At 41.3% G+C, this 15,178-nt stretch overlaps 1 protein-coding gene across 3 annotated transcripts; it reads left to right on the top strand.

The window, feature by feature from the left end:
- Nucleotides 1-826: 826 nt before the first annotated feature.
- Nucleotides 827-10,124, top strand: GMNN (geminin DNA replication inhibitor). Of its 3 annotated transcripts, none has more exons than XM_041769848.1 (7): nucleotides 827-981; nucleotides 2,395-2,452; nucleotides 6,390-6,467; nucleotides 7,072-7,219; nucleotides 7,822-7,904; nucleotides 8,183-8,293; nucleotides 9,750-10,124. In XM_041769848.1, exons 2-7 carry the CDS (start codon nucleotides 2,402-2,404, stop codon nucleotides 9,909-9,911), a joined length of 633 nt encoding a protein of 210 aa, XP_041625782.1. In that variant the 5' UTR covers nucleotides 827-981; nucleotides 2,395-2,401; the 3' UTR covers nucleotides 9,912-10,124. The 3 variants fall into 3 exon arrangements, with proteins under 3 accessions (XP_041625782.1, XP_041625783.1, XP_041625785.1); XM_041769849.1 differs by lacking the exon at nucleotides 827-981 and adding an exon at nucleotides 1,203-1,335; XM_041769851.1 differs by lacking the exons at nucleotides 827-981; nucleotides 2,395-2,452 and adding an exon at nucleotides 5,396-5,488.
- Nucleotides 10,125-15,178: the final 5,054 nt, after the last annotated feature.

Below are 15,178 nucleotides of genomic sequence, written 5' to 3'. Positions count from 1 at the left end.
CCTCTGGAGAGAGAGGTATTTTCAGAACCTCTTTCCACCTGTGGACTCTGAGTCCGAAGAGCTGAAGTCTCAGTCTGTCACTGCCTAGTGGTGTCATGTAGCCTCGCAGTCTTGTGAAGAAGGGAGCAGAAAACATGACAGGGCTATTAAGAGGATTTTTTTAAAAAAGATGTTATTTACTTATTCATGAGAGAGAGAGAGAGGCAGAGACACAGGCAGAGGGAGAAGCAGGCCCCGTGCGGGAGCCCACGCAGGACCCCGTCCCTGCGCCGAAGGCGGAGGCCCAGCCGCTGAGCCACCGGGCGTCCCTGTCACGAGGATTTCGTGGCATCTCAAAGCAGCCACGTTTCACTGAGATGTGACGTAGAGGCAGACAGGAGCCACATCTGTAACTAGATCCCTTTTCAGGTAGCCTGACTTTAAGAAGTAAAAAGAGGGGCAGTGGGGGTCGCATTCCCGGCGCCCAGAGGGCCGAGCCAGCCTCCGGGGGGGGTCCCCGCCGGCCGCGACCGCGACCCACCAGCGCAGGTCCGAGTCCGCGGAACCGGGCTCTGCCCACAGGTACCGTCCTGGACTCTCCACACAGCACTCTGCCCTCTCGGAGCCGGCCTGCAGCGGGAGCGCTTCCTCCGCCCCCTGGCCCTCCCAGGCCGAGGGTAAAGAGCGCCGCGCCGCGGGGGCAGCTCCGAGCGAAGGTCGGAGGGCAACGACCTCCCCGCGGGCAGAAGCCTCCGGGCGTCCCCACCCAAAGCCGCGCAACTCTCCCCGCGCAGGCGCACAGAGGGGCGGGGCCGAGGCGGGCGGCGATTCGCCGGACCGTCTGACGTCAGCGGGTCACGTGGCCGTCGAGGCGGGCAGGCGGAGTTCGCCAGCTTTGCAGCGGCGCCGGCCAGTCAGTGCAGCGGCCGTGGAGCCTGTGCGACATTCTCTCGCTACAGCTACCCGCGTCCGCTACGAGGCTTGACGCTCCCGTTCCACAAGGTGAGGGACGTGGTGGGCGGGGGGCCGCTCGCGTGCCGGCGGCCGGGGCGCGGCCGGGGTCCGGGCGGACGTTGCGGGAGCGCGGGCGAGGCGGGGCCGGCGGGCGAGGGCCTACCCCCATTGGCTGGGTCGGTTTTGGCGCGCTCTCCCATCCGCGCTCCCGATTGGTTGGCGGGCGCGTCCAGGTGGGACCCCCCCGCGGCGGGGTGCGAGCTCGGGCCTGTGCTGTGCGCGTGCCCGGGTGTGGGGGCGGGGCGGATCCCCAGCGTCTGGCCTTGAAGACCACCGGGCTTGCCGGCCTGGCCGGTGTCTTCTGCTCCGCGTCTCCTTGGGACCCAGCCCGGGGCCGGAGAGGTAAGGGCGCGGAGTTGCCGGCCAGAGCCCCATGGACGTGGGAGAGGCTGTCCTCGGGCAGTGGCTTCCACCTGTTCTAACCGGGACACTCACTGGATTGTCCATTCAGGATGCAGCCAGACGAGGGAGTTAGAAGTTCCACAGAGCGGTACCATGCTCTGCGCTCTCGTGTTTTCTCGTCTCTTCATTTTCATTTTTCTTAAGATTTTATTTAAGAGTGAGTGAGCACAGGCTGGAGGGGGAGGGGCAGAGGGAGAAGCCGACTCCAGTCTGAGGAGGGAGCCTCATGTGGGGCTCGACTGACTGCAGCGCCCCCAGTTCCATTTTTTCCAGGGTTCCTGACCCAGTAAACGGTTTGGGGATCCCGGGCTGCGACCTGCAGTTTGAAAAAAACATTGCTCAATGTAGGGGGTCCCCACCAGCATTTGCTTCACAGGAGATAGAAGTGAAAATAGGGTGCATCCTACAATCCTGGAAGTTGTAGGTGCATCCTACAGTTCTTTTTGTTTCACACTAAACTTTCAATGAGTTTTGCGTGTGCCAGGCACAGTGCGAAATGGAGGAACAGATGGGTCATAGTTGCTACATAATCTACCACAATCTAGCAGATCTGTTCGGCAGGCACAGACCTGTCCAGGAGGTGAGAGGTTGGGTTTGGAGAGAGTCTGGCCCAGTGGTCTGGGCCACATTAACCACATTACATAATCCCTTTCTCTTCTCTCTCTTTCTTGCTTCCAGCAGTGTCTCAGTGCATGGTGGTGGTTAAACATTCCATACAAATGGGAATACATAATCTCATTAGATCGGATATTAAATCACTACTAACTTATTGCTGGTCACCAGAACCAATTTTTTTTATCACTTAAAACTGCCTTTGAAACAGCAAAGTCAGAATGTCATTCTGTAGAACAGAGTTGAGCATACCCATGTACCTAGTTCCACCATCCAGTAGTATGATGTCTATGATTGTAAATACTTTCAGCAGCAATAATCTAAACTCCACCTTCAGGTGCAGACCATTTTCTGTTTATGAATGACTAGTCTTTTGTGCTTCATCAGGTTTATCATGAATCCCAGTATGAAGCAGAAACAAGAAGGAGTGAAAGAGAACGTAAAGGTATGTGATGCAATCACTTTCATTTGTTGGAGAAAACGTGGTTAGAAGCATTTTGACATAACTAAATTTAACCTCGCTATCTTTTCTATAAACTTTGAAGTGCTGAACTTTTAGCCAGAGGATAAATAACAGTGGAGAACTTAAAAATTACCATTGAACAGTAAGTTTTATGATCCCATGAACACATAAAACACATAATGTCTTTCCATTTGTTTAGGTCTCTAATTTCTTTCAACAATGTTTTGGTAGTTTTCAGAGTATTGAGTTTTAGACTCCTTTAATCCCCCCCCCCCCCCCCGGCCTTTTTAAAAAAAATTTATTCATGAGACACAGAGGCAGAGAGACACAGGCAAGAAGCAGGCTCCCTATAGGGAGTCCGATGCAGGGCTTGATCCCAGGACTCTGGGGTCACCATCTGAGCCAAAGGCAGATGCTCAGCTACTGAGCCACCCAGATGTCCCCCTATTTTATTTGTAATGGTACTGTAGGTAGAATTTTTACTTGAATTACATTTTCTGTGTGCTCATTGCTACTGGAGGGAAAACAGTTCATTTTTGTATTTTGAATTTGATCTTAAATCCCTGCAATCCTGCTGAACTTGTTTATTTTTTAAAGATTTTATTTATTAAAAAAAAAAATTTTATTTATTTACTCATGAGAGATACAGAGAGGCCGAGACATAGGCAGAGAGAGAAGCAGACTCCATGCAGGGAGCCCGATCTGGGACTCAATCCCGACACCCTGAGCCAAGGGCAGATGCTCAACCGCTAAGCCATGCAGACGTCCCTGAACTTGTTTATTAATTAGCTCTAATAGTTTTTTTTAGTAGATTCCTTAGGATTTTCTGTAAATAAAATTATGATTGCTTTCTTTCCACTCTTACATTTTATGAAATGACTTTATTAAAATCCTTTGTATCTTGAGAATTGGTGTCTTTGACAACAGAAACACATTTTGTGTTCTAGTGCACGTTTTCAGAGTACATCACACTTGTCACCATTTAACCTTGTTTTGCTACACTTTATGAGTCCCTGTAAGATACCATCATTGGAAATCTTATCCCAAATATTTATTCATATAACAATAAGAACAGAGTTTAATTTTGAGTTCATAACTTTGCCTGTAAATGAATTTACAACATAACTAGGTTCTGCCACACAGTTTAGAGGGTGAGGATTCCTGGGAATGAGACCATATCTTCAGGAAAACTATCATTTTGCAGATTTAAATTAAATAAATAAGAGCCTTTCATAAGTGATAGCAGGTGCTTTCTTTTTTTTTTTAATATAAATCTTTTTTAATTTTTTTTTAATTTTTTTTTTTTTAATTTATGATAGGCACACTGAGAGAGAGTGAGAGAGAGAGAGAGAGAGGCAGAGACACAGGCAGAGGGAGAAGCAGGCTCCATGCAGCAGGAGCCCGACATGGGATTCGATCCCGGGTCTCCAGGATCGCGCCCTGGGCCAAAGGCAGGCGCTAAACCGCTGCGTCACCCAGGGATCCCAGCAGGTGCTTTCTGATAGTTGATTTACCTTGCCTTGGTATGCTTACATTATTTTTTAAAAATAATACTGTGCATTGATAATTTGAGTCCATCTCTTTCCATTTAGGATGATGACATTCCCACTGAGCTTTGTGTGCTTAAACTTTTTATTATGAAAACTTTCAAATACTCAGAAATGGAGTCAATAGTATAACGTAATCTCAATTCCACTTTTCAACAGTTACCAGTACGTGGCTAATCTTGTTTTATCTATATCTTCACTCCTCCTTAAGCCACCTAATTAATTTGAGGCAAATCCCAGTTTATATCTTTCAGCAGATCTTTATATATAAAGAAAAATGTTATGTTTACTTGCTAGAATACAAACTATCCTGGGTATAAAAAGAGTGGGTTCTGTTGGCTTCTGATTAATCCTCCAAAACTGTAACCTTTGGTGAATTGTTTAGCATCTCAGCCTCAGTTTACATCTCTGTAAAACAAGGAAACTGGACTAAAACTAGATCTGTAAGAGTACCCTACTAATTATATATATATGCAAAATTCCACATGAGTGGTGCTCTTGTGTGCATTGTTTGTTGTTTTTTGAGAGAGAGAAAGAGAATGGGTCATGGATCTCAAAAGGTTTTCTAAAAAGATTAAGACCCATTAATATCTAAGAACCTGAACCTCTTGGCTCTAAAGAGTGTTACTCAAGGGATGCCTGGGTGGCTCAATGGTTGAGTGTCTGCCTTCAGCTCAAGTTGTTATCCCAGGATTCTGGGATCGAGTCCCATGTTAGGCTCCGTGCATGGAGCCTGCTTCTCCCTCTGCCTATGTCTCTGCCCCTCTCTCTGTGTCTCTGATGAGTAAATAAAATCTTAAAAAAGAGTCTGTTACTCCAATGCATGATCTGTATAAAGAAAATGTTAATAGCAATATTACATCTTTGGGGCTGGGTGTTTCAAGCTTACGTGTATACAAGTTAATTTTGAAAATTGTCATTTTTTGTGTATGTGACAGTGATTTATCTGGCTTCTTTGGCCATTCTTTGGCCAGCAAGCATTTAAATAAATTAACACCACTTATTCTTAAGGGTCCAGAGTTCTATTTGTCTGAAGGCTGTTGACTAATCTATAATCTAAATTACATCTGAAATGTTGTTGTAATATTTGTTCTCAGAGTAGTTGGCATTTGTTCTTCAGTTAAATAGTGAGATAATAAGCGGCAGTAGAAACTTGACCCTGGGAAAGGTGAACTCTTGTCCTGTGAAGTGCAGTATGGAATCAGTAACTTTCTCACGCTGCTTTGGTATCATGTTCTTGCTACCCTTGTTTGAATATTCACCATTGTTTGCTATCCCATGGTGGCAGGATAACTAATGATTTATGATCAGGAAATATAGGGGAAGCTATTTACACATTATAAGGAAGGCTGTGTATTTTCCAAAAACAGTAGGTGGGGGGCATTTCACAGTGTTCTAGTGTGCCTCTGGCACTGACCTTATGGCTGTCTCCTAATGAATGGGCTGAAGGCAGAACTGCTTCTGCAATCAGGTGAAGACTGGGGGGAGAGGATCCTCTTAGATGTGTGTTTGGTTTTATGTAAAGTATGTTCTTGAAATTTGGTGGATACATATAAATGTGTTAGGGAGATATTCACTATTTAAAGGAAGTCAAGGTGAATCTTTTTTATTAGGGGAAGAAATACTTTACAGTGTAAATAACCTTTTCCTCCATTTTACCCCTTTGATGGGTTTCTACCATAGATGGTATGATGTCTAGTTTCTGTGTGGCAAATCTTTTTAAGAGGAAATACAAATAATCTTGTACTGTAATTTCCTCACACATAGGGCCTGAAGTATTAGAGCTTAGAAGTTTTGAAATTTTTTTAACTAGATACGATTAGTTGACAAAATGACTATAATAACAGCATATATTGAAACGGAAGGAGAGGGACACCTGGATGGCTCAGCGGTTGAGCGAGCAACTGCCTTTGGCTCAGGGCATGAATCCCAGATCCAGGATCGAGTCCTGCCTCAGGCTCCCTGCATGGAGCCTGCTTCTCCCTCTGCCTGTGTCTCTGCTTCTCTCTCTCTTTCTCTCTGTGTGTCTCTCATGAATAAATAAATAAAATCTTAAAAAAAAAAAAAAAGAAAGAAAGAAATGGAAGGAGAAAAACTGTCAAGTTTCGGTAATAAAATCCATTCTTAGGGTTTTTTTCAAATTTCATTACAATTTTAGGGAAATAACAAGTTTGCTAGTTGAATAATTCAATATATTGCTCTGTCTGATAAATACATAGCAGATGGAATATTAGTATTCTTAGTGATTTCTTTTCCCTAAATTACAGTAGGAATGAGAGAGTAATAACCCATATAGCAACTCAGTAACCAGATAATAAATTATGTTGACTTTTATTTTTTATTTATTTATTTTTTTTTATGTTGACTTTTAGAACAGTCCCATCCCAAGAAAAACTCTGAAGATGATTCAGCCTTCTGCAGCTGGATCACTTGTTGGAAGAGAAAATGAGGTATGTGTAATTGGGCTAGAATGGAGTACAGATGATGCTAATTTTACATTAAAGACCTTTCCAAGATTTCCTTGATTAGAGATTCCTAAATCATTGAAATATGGAAATTATTAGAATAAAAATTGCATGTTTCTCAAAGAAGTAGTTTTTGTATTGATAGTTTAATTTAGGAAGTTCAGTTGGTTTGAAGACAGGATGATGTAAGAAGTTACAGATTAGCTTATAGAAGTAATGTTTGATGTTATGGGAACAAAATGTTAGATTTATTCATTTACCTCTGTAAAGAAAGTCACAGATGAGGGTGTCTGGACTTTTGCAGGTTTGAAAATACTGCCTTTCTGTGGTATTCAGTTGTTTAAACAAAATAATTTCAGCTAGGCTTTAGACCCAAGTCTAATTGAGGATAGTTACTGCAAATTAAATTCCTAAAAAATAACTACATTTTGGTAGAGATTTAAGTTTGATTTTTTTTTAAGTTCCAAAGATGTTAAACAGATACAGACATGTGAGTGCTCTATTTTTAATACAGACGTGACAAAACCATTTAATTTTCTCATTCATGAAATCAAACTAAATGAGATTAATGTATGTATTTTCATTATAGTTGGTTAAAGGCTTGCCCAAAAGGAAACTTTGGAATGACCAGTTAACATCTAAGGCTTCCAGCTCAGGAGTTGTCACTGTCCCAGAACATAGTGAAAATAAAAATTTTTTTGAAATTACTCTAGAAGCATTTGATCTTATGGTTGCAGGTATGAAAAAATATATAACTTATATATTACGTTTCTAAGTAATAATAACTTAATACTTAAAGTATTAATTTAATATTTAAATATTAAATAAAATAATCATTTGTTATACTGTTATGAATTCTGGTCACAGCAATTTAATCTGGAGATACTTGGTATGTAACTATTTTGATACTTTAAAATTTCTTATGGTTGTAAGTATACAAATACTGTGAATTTGGGCAGGTTTATTGTTTGGTAAGATCCAAATATGGATGAAGTATTAAAAGGATAGTGATTAATAGGACAGCTCTGATATTAGAGTGCTTTAAGTGTCACAAGACTTAGAAGTCGTTTCAGTCAGTCAGTCTTCATTTCAGAAGAAAAGAGTAAATTTGAAGAAAGGAATTTGAATATAGCAGAAAATGGAGGGAGCCATGCAGAAACGTGGTTGAGATCATCCTAGTTCTTCCTAGAATGGCAGTGGCTATCAAGAGAGGAAGGTAGTGATGTTCTGTAAGCATTGTGGGAAAGTTTTTTTTAGTAGAAAAAATTGCTGGGTTTTTACAGCGGCATATAATGATAATTTTTTTCAAAGTTTACATGATAACATTAATTTATTTTAGAAAATCCATCCTCCCAATTTTGGAAAGAAGTGGCAGAAAAACGGAGGAAGGCTCTCTACGAAGCCCTTAAGGAAAATGAGAAAGTATGTACTAAATATAATTTGTGGCCATTTTTAATGTTTCAGTATTGTTTTCCTTCTCCTTAGCATGTTTAGTTAAAGTGATATAAACTAGATTTAATGGTGGTCCAAGAAAAGTTTAAGTAGAAAGGGAGCTCTGTTATCAGAGAAGAAGCTCAATGAGAGCCCAGGGTAGTGTAGTTGTTAGGAACTCGTCTATCAGTTATATCCCTCGGGGCATATTAATGTGGTTTACAGCAAAGCAGATTTATGGAATACTGAATTTTATTTATGTTGTATAGCTTCATAAAGAAATTGAACAAAAGGACAATGAAATTGCCCGCCTGAAAAAGGAAAATAAAGAATTGGCGGAAGTAGCAGAACATGTACAGTATATGGCGGGGTTAATAGAGGTACGTATTTTAAATTAACATTCACCTGATTCAGAATCATCTATATTTTAATGATTTGACTACTACTAAATAAGTAGTAGTGTAATCAGTAAGTGTGTGGGCTCTGGAATCACATTTCCTGGGTGTGAATCTTAGCTCCCTGTCTCACACCATAAAGTTTGTTGAGTTGGGCAGGTAATTTATTTTGTCAGGGCTTCATGTTACTCATTGTAAAATGGGAGTAATAGCATGTACTCTGTAGGTTTGTCTGAGAATAAGGAGTTATAATGATGAAAGTAAAGAGAAGTCTCTGGACATGAGAAGAGCCCAGTGACTGTTAAATGTTATTATCATGAAGCACAAGAACATCTGTTTTCTTGTAGAAATGTAAAAAGAGATTTACTTACATTTGGAAAATTTTTCCATTTCAAAGTTGTCAAGTTTTTAGTCATTTTTCTTTTAAGATTTTTTTATTTATTCATGGGAGACACCGAGGGAGAGGCAGAGACAGGTGGTGGGAGAAGCAGGCTCCCTGCAGGGAGCCCAGTGTGGGACTCAATCCCAAGACCCCAGGATCACAACCTGAGCCAAAGGCAGACGCTCAACCACTGAGCCACCCAGGCGCCCCAGACAGATTTTAATTTAACTTTAATGCCAGTGTGACATTACTGTTTTTTACAAATCTGTTAATTGATACCTAAATAAGTTTGATGGTCTTATCTGACTTTTTAATTTGGAAGAAGCTAATTGTGTTTACAATTAGCCTGGGGGGAGGCGATGATGAACCCCTGGGTTGGCTCCATGAGCTGAGTGTTAGACTCTTGATTCTGGCTTAGGTCATGATCTCCAGGTCTTAAGATCGAGCCCCAAGTCAGGCTCCAAACTCAGCAAGAAGTCTGCTGGTGTTTCTCTCTCTTCCCTCTCCCCCTGCACACAGACACACCCACTCTCAAATGAGTCTTGAAAGAACAAGGAAAAAAAAATTTATCCTGATGACTGTTATTTTACAGTTTTGAACTAAAAAATAGGTCTTAAACTTACTCTTGTTTGCAAAAAATCATCTTATTGATAGTTTTTCAGATGAAAGCTTTTCTTGTACAATTTGAATTGCTTACAGAATTAATGTTCGAAGTTTTCATTTGGAAGTCCTGTAATAGCTCCCTTCACTGACATGTAAGTATTGGCCGACATCAGAAAACCTGGTCTTTGCTCTAGGAGCTTCAGAATTACTGACTTGAGTTGTACTGGGAAGGCATGTTAGCGCTTTAAAAAAAAGCGAATCGTTAAGCACTGTGACTTTGCTGAAATGTGATTTAGTGTGGTAGAGACTTCGATAGACCCTTGACTGTCAGTGAATTTGAGAGACATTGTGAAAAGGACCTCATTAGAACATGGAGGGTCAGTTATATCAGCATACTGCTTGTGTACTTGGGTTTTACAGTGTTTACAGTAAATTATTCATTTGTTCTTTTAAAAGAGACTGCATGAGGAACAACTGGATGACTTTGAATCACTGAACAGTCAGGAATTTGATTTGGAAGAGGAAACTGGTGAGGGCTCTGATGTGGAAGATCCAGATGTTGGTATGTGTGCTGAAGAAGCTGTGTCTTCCTCTACAGACACAAAGCCACATGTGTGAAAGTCATTTATATCTGACTCTTGAGAAAGGTACTGCCAGAGTTTATTTACCTCCACTAGAGTTCTTTGTAGCTTGTTTGAATCCTGGGACCCCTGTTGTATTAAAATACAAATACTATGTTTTTTTAATCTATAATGTTTTATGTTAATAGCATTTTCTCAGTGGTCAAACATGACTTGTGTATATGATAAATAAACTTCAGTCTCCTGTTAAGCATTGTGTGTATCTGGGAAGAATGAAATCTAAGCAGTCTATAGAAAAATTGTCAATTTCTATGGTTTTATATTGTTTTCATTCTGTTCTATCTTGGAGGAAATAAGGAGAAAATGAATTTATTCTTTTTTTTTTTTTTTTAATTTTTAAAGTAAGCACCATACCCAACATGGGGTTCAAACTCACAACCCCAAGATCAATAGCCAGCTGAGTGCCCCTGAATTTCTCTCTTTTTAGACTGAGATGGTTGAGGTTTTTACTCCTAAATCTGATTGTACCTCAAGCTCATTGTAGGGAGTATTGATACCCAGATACAGAAGAGTACTATTGATTATGGAGTGTGAATCTAGTATTGAAAACTCCACGGGATCCCTGGGTGGCGCAGCGGTTTGGCGCCTGCCTTTGGCCCAGGGCACGATCCTGGAGACCTGGGATCGAATCCCACGTCGGGCTCCCCGTGCATGGAGCCTGCTTCTCTCTCTGCCTGTGTCTCTGCCTCTCTCTCTCTCTCTCTCTGTGACTATCATAAATAAATAAATTTAAAAAAAAAAAAAAAAAAGAAAGAAAACTCCGCACATGGGTCCGATTTGGCTGGTATGATGGGGACTCTCCTTGAAAGCTTAAAATGGCTGGCAGTTGTTCTCTAGGGAAGGGGGTGTAGGTGAGCGTCAATTTAGATGAAGGGAAAAAAGCTAAGGGTTGTGACACTTGCTGTTCACATGTTTCACATACGGTACAGTACTGAGTATATTGAGGAATAAGAAGTAAGGGTGAATTAATTAATTAGGGATTTCCTATATGTACTGTTTCAAATGAAGGAAAGGACAGAGGAAATTATTGAAAAGTACATAGCATTGGGATGGAATATGTTTTGTGAGAAGCATACAAGTACCTTTGTATAGATTGGCAATAAAGAACATTGTCAAGCTCTAAAGGATTGCTAGGCAAGGTATTTGTCCTCGTAGAACTTGAATGTTTTTAACTCTCATATTGAGTTAGTCTACCTCAGTGTTGAGGGTTAAAACTTTTACTATAGTGCCTGAACCAAATACTTTTTTTTTAAATTTTTTTTTATGATAGTCACACAGAGAGAGAGAGAGAGGCAGAGACATAGGCAGAGGGAGAAGCAGGCTCCATGCACCGGGAGCCCGATATGGGATCCGATCCCGGGTCTCCAGGATCGCGCCCTGGGCCAAAGGCAGGCGCCAAACCACTGCGCCACCCAGGGATTCCCTTTTTTGTTTGTTTGTTTGTTTGTTTTCAAATACTTTTAAAATGAAGCAGTTATTAATCTACTAGAACAATACTGTCCAAAAAACTTCTGGGATATTGGAAATATCTTTGCTGTCCAGCATGATGACCAGTTAGCCGCACGTGGCTGCTAAGCACTTGAAATGTGGCTAGTGTGAATGAGCTGACCTTCTATGTGTAGGTAGCTGCATGAGGGTAGTGGCTGTGTTTGTGCAACCCTGTGTTTTAGGTATGGGCCACTTAGCCTAAGATCAGATTAAGATGATAAATTTTATGTTACATGTTTCTTACTACAGTAAAAAACAATTTTAAAGAAGAATATTACGGGTTAAGGGTAGAAGGCAGTCAGCCGAGAGGCTATTCGAATGAATGAGACTTAACAGAAGAGGGTGGCTTGGCAAATAGAAACAATTTCTGGGAAATGCCAAAGATGGATTGCCCGGATTTGGTGGTAGGGAGCAGAGGAAAGGGAAGTGAGGACTTTACAATTTAAAAGCTACTGCTAGGGGATCCCTGGGTGGCTCAGCGGTTTGGTGCCTGCCTTTGGTCCAGGGTGTGATCCTGGAGTCCCGGGATCGAGTCCCCCATTGGGCTCCCTGCATGGAGCCTGCTTCTCCCTCTGCCTGTGTCTCTGCCTCTCTCTCTCAGTCTGTCTCTCTCATGAATAAATAAATAAAATATTTAAAAAAAATAAAAAAATAAAAGCTGCTATTTAAAAAAATAAAAATAAATAAAAGCTACTGCTATTAATAAAAGAAAACAAAGGGAAAATTATAGTGACCTTGGGTTTGGCAAAGATTTCTCAAACAGAACACAAAAAGCACAAATTACATAGTAAGTTAAACTTCATAAAAATCAAAAACTTCTCTTTGAAAGACTTAAGGAAAAGACAAGCCATAAACTGAGAGAAAATACTTGCAAAATTTCCAACAAAAGATTTGTATCTATTAATAACTTTTTTTTTTTAAGATTTTATTTATTCATGAGAGAGAGAGAGAGAGAGAGAGAGAGACATACATTAGGCAGAGGGAGGAGAAGCAGGCTCCATACAGGGAGCCTGATGTGGGACTTGATCCTGGGAATCCGGGATCATGCCCTGAGCCAAAGGCAGACGCCTAACCACTGAGCCACCCAGGTGTCCCTAAAGAACTCTTTTAAAGTCAGTAAGTAGATGATCTGGCTTTTAAAATGGGGAAAATTTGGATGCTTTACCAAACGCTGTATACAGTGAACAAGCAAGTGATGTCACTATCCTCAGTCTTTAAGGAAATGCAAATTAAACGTGCAGTGAGCTGCTGCTGACCTATCAGAATGAAATTTGCAAAACAAATACATGACTGTACTGTGGTGACATATTAAGGATATGAAGCAAGTGGATCTCCTGCAGTGCTGGTAGCCCTGTTAAATATTACAAATGCTGTGAAAATGGCCATTTCTTAAAAACACATTCCAAAGGATTCAGCCATTCTACTCCCAGGTATATTTACCTAACAAATAAAAGCAATGTACACAATGAAGACTAGTTTGCAAATTTTCACAGTGATTTCTTTTTTGTTGTTTTGTACAATTTTTTTTATAAAGATTTTATTTATTTGAGAGAGAGTGAGCACAAGCAGTGGGGAGGGGCAGAGGGACAGGCAGACTGCCTGCTGAGCAGGGAGCCCAACATGGGGCTCAGTCCCAGGACTCGAGGATCATAAGGCAGTTGCTTAACCAACTGAGCCGCCCAGGGTAGGGATTCTGCTTCTCCTTCTGTCCCTCCTGCCGCCCTCACTCGTGTGCATGTGTGCGCGTTCTCTCTCTCTATTTTTTAAAAAAATACTGAGAGACAGTATGAGCAGAGGGAGAGGGAGAAACAGGCTCCCCGCAGATCAGGAAGGTGAACATGGGACTTGATCGCAGGACCCCAGAATCATGACCTTAGCTGAAGGCAGATGCTTAACCGACTGAGCCACCCAGGCACCCCAATAAATAAAATCTTTAAAATGTTTTGTGTAAAGCCTAGATTAGGCTGAACTTGTCAATGTATTCTATATGGTCAGCATTACATACTAAAATAGCCAGATGGCTCACAAAAGGGTTTGGAGTAGGGGAAAGTAGATCTCTATTAATACAAATGGATAAATCCTAAATAAAAGGATAGATCTAATGCAGTTAGGTACTGAAAAATAAAACATTATGACAAGTTGGGGTTTAAATCCTAGGGATGTAAGATTGTCTCAGTACACACTTGAAATTCTTCACATTCAAAGGGGGAGAAGGAGAAAGCCCATAATCCTGATAAAACAGAATTGATACAATTTAACAGCTAAGATAGGAAAAGAAATTTTGACTTGATAAAAGCTATGTTCCTAAGCCCAACATAACATGGTAAATGGTTAATGGTGAAGCTTTTAGAAAGAGCTGTAAGGTCACGAACTAGAGAAGAATGGATCACAATTATGAATTCTTTTCAAGGTCTCAGCCTGGTGCAATCAAACCAAATAAAGCTAATTATGGAAGGAAAAAAACTCATTTACATAAGAAAATCCCAAGAGCAAGTAGAAACAAGTGGCCAGATTTTAAAATAACCCTAAATTAATTGCTTTTTTATATGCCAGCATAGACAAGTGTAGAAACTGGGTGTAGTAGGGGGGAGTGGGAAAGAGGGGGAAGGTTGGTGAGGATCTGTGATGAGAAGTACATGTTATTAAGAGATGTGGGATGTGCTGAACCGGTGGCTCACCGCCTTTGGCTTGGGGTGTGATCCTGGAGATCTGGGATCGAGTCCCATGTCAGGCTCCCTGCATGGAGCCTGCTTCTCCCTCTGCTTGTGTCTCTGCCTCTCTCTCTCTGTCATGAATAAATACATAAAATCTTTAAAAAAAGAAATATTAAAAAGAAGATGTGGAAAAGATATTCTAAAAAGTTCTGGAACATGTTGTTACCTCTTCTTGCCTTCCTTAAAGTTCTTTGTAAAAAATAATAGAAATAAATAAATAAGTTAATTAATTAATTAAAAAAATATAACCTAACTCTGTCTACCATGAACAAAAATGGAATTTGCTGGAAGAATATCATGGTCCTGAAGAAGTAGAAACCAGAGTGGCACTGGGGATTCTCTTAACAGAGGTTCATCAGCAGTGTCTAAGTGCTGATTTTCTTCCCTTTCCTGAAATGGCAAGACATAGCCTAGCTCAGTGGGCAAGATAGCTTGGTCGACATTCTCTTAAGACTACATCAAGGGCCAGCTATCCCCTCAAAAGAAATTGAAGTGTCATCAGAAGAATTGATTCTAGTTAGCCAGAATGCAACACATGTCTGCTACACAGCCTCGGGGCCCTTGCAACTTTGCTGTTTATAAAACTGACCCCTACTCACCCTGCCCCCTTCAGGATACTGCAGTTGAATTTTAGGTTTTAGCTAAGTAGGTCATTAGGTGAACCCAGAAGGACAGGAGTTGGCCTGTCAGAGCTCCCGGGGCCTCTGGGTGGGAGAACTCTGAGGTGTGTGTGTTGTATATTTACCAGAGCAGTTCCCCAGCAAGATCATGGAGTTCCATTTACCCACAGCGTAACTTTGTTGACAACAGACCTTCTACTGGCTTTCTTCCCTTCCCTGTTGCTAGTTCCTTATATCATCCAAACACAGTCCCTGCACTCAAAATTCTTAACGCCAGTCAGCTTCTAGAACTCAGAGAGATGTTGGGGAACTATAAGGAGGAACAAAGGAAAATATAAGGAGGAACAAAGGAAAATCAAGTAACAAATTGTTAGAACTTTGGCACACCAGTTTTAAATTAAAAGCTAAGCATGAGGGACACA

This window comes from Vulpes lagopus, chromosome 10 (assembly GCF_018345385.1).
Source record: "Vulpes lagopus strain Blue_001 chromosome 10, ASM1834538v1, whole genome shotgun sequence".
Taxonomy (NCBI): Eukaryota; Metazoa; Chordata; class Mammalia; order Carnivora; family Canidae; genus Vulpes; species Vulpes lagopus.
Note: the sequence above shows the minus strand (reverse complement) of the source record. Positions and strands in the feature narration are given on the sequence as shown.

Coding starts and splice junctions, on each gene's coding strand:
- GMNN (XM_041769848.1), top strand. CDS start 2,402: ATGAATCCCAGTATGAAGCAGAAACAAGAAGGAGTGAAAGAGAACGTA. Junction 7,220..7,821: donor ATTTGATCTTATGGTTGCAG/GTATGAAAAAAT, acceptor AATTTATTTTAG/AAAATCCATCCTCCCAATTT. Junction 7,905..8,182: donor CCCTTAAGGAAAATGAGAAA/GTATGTACTAAA, acceptor TATGTTGTATAG/CTTCATAAAGAAATTGAACA.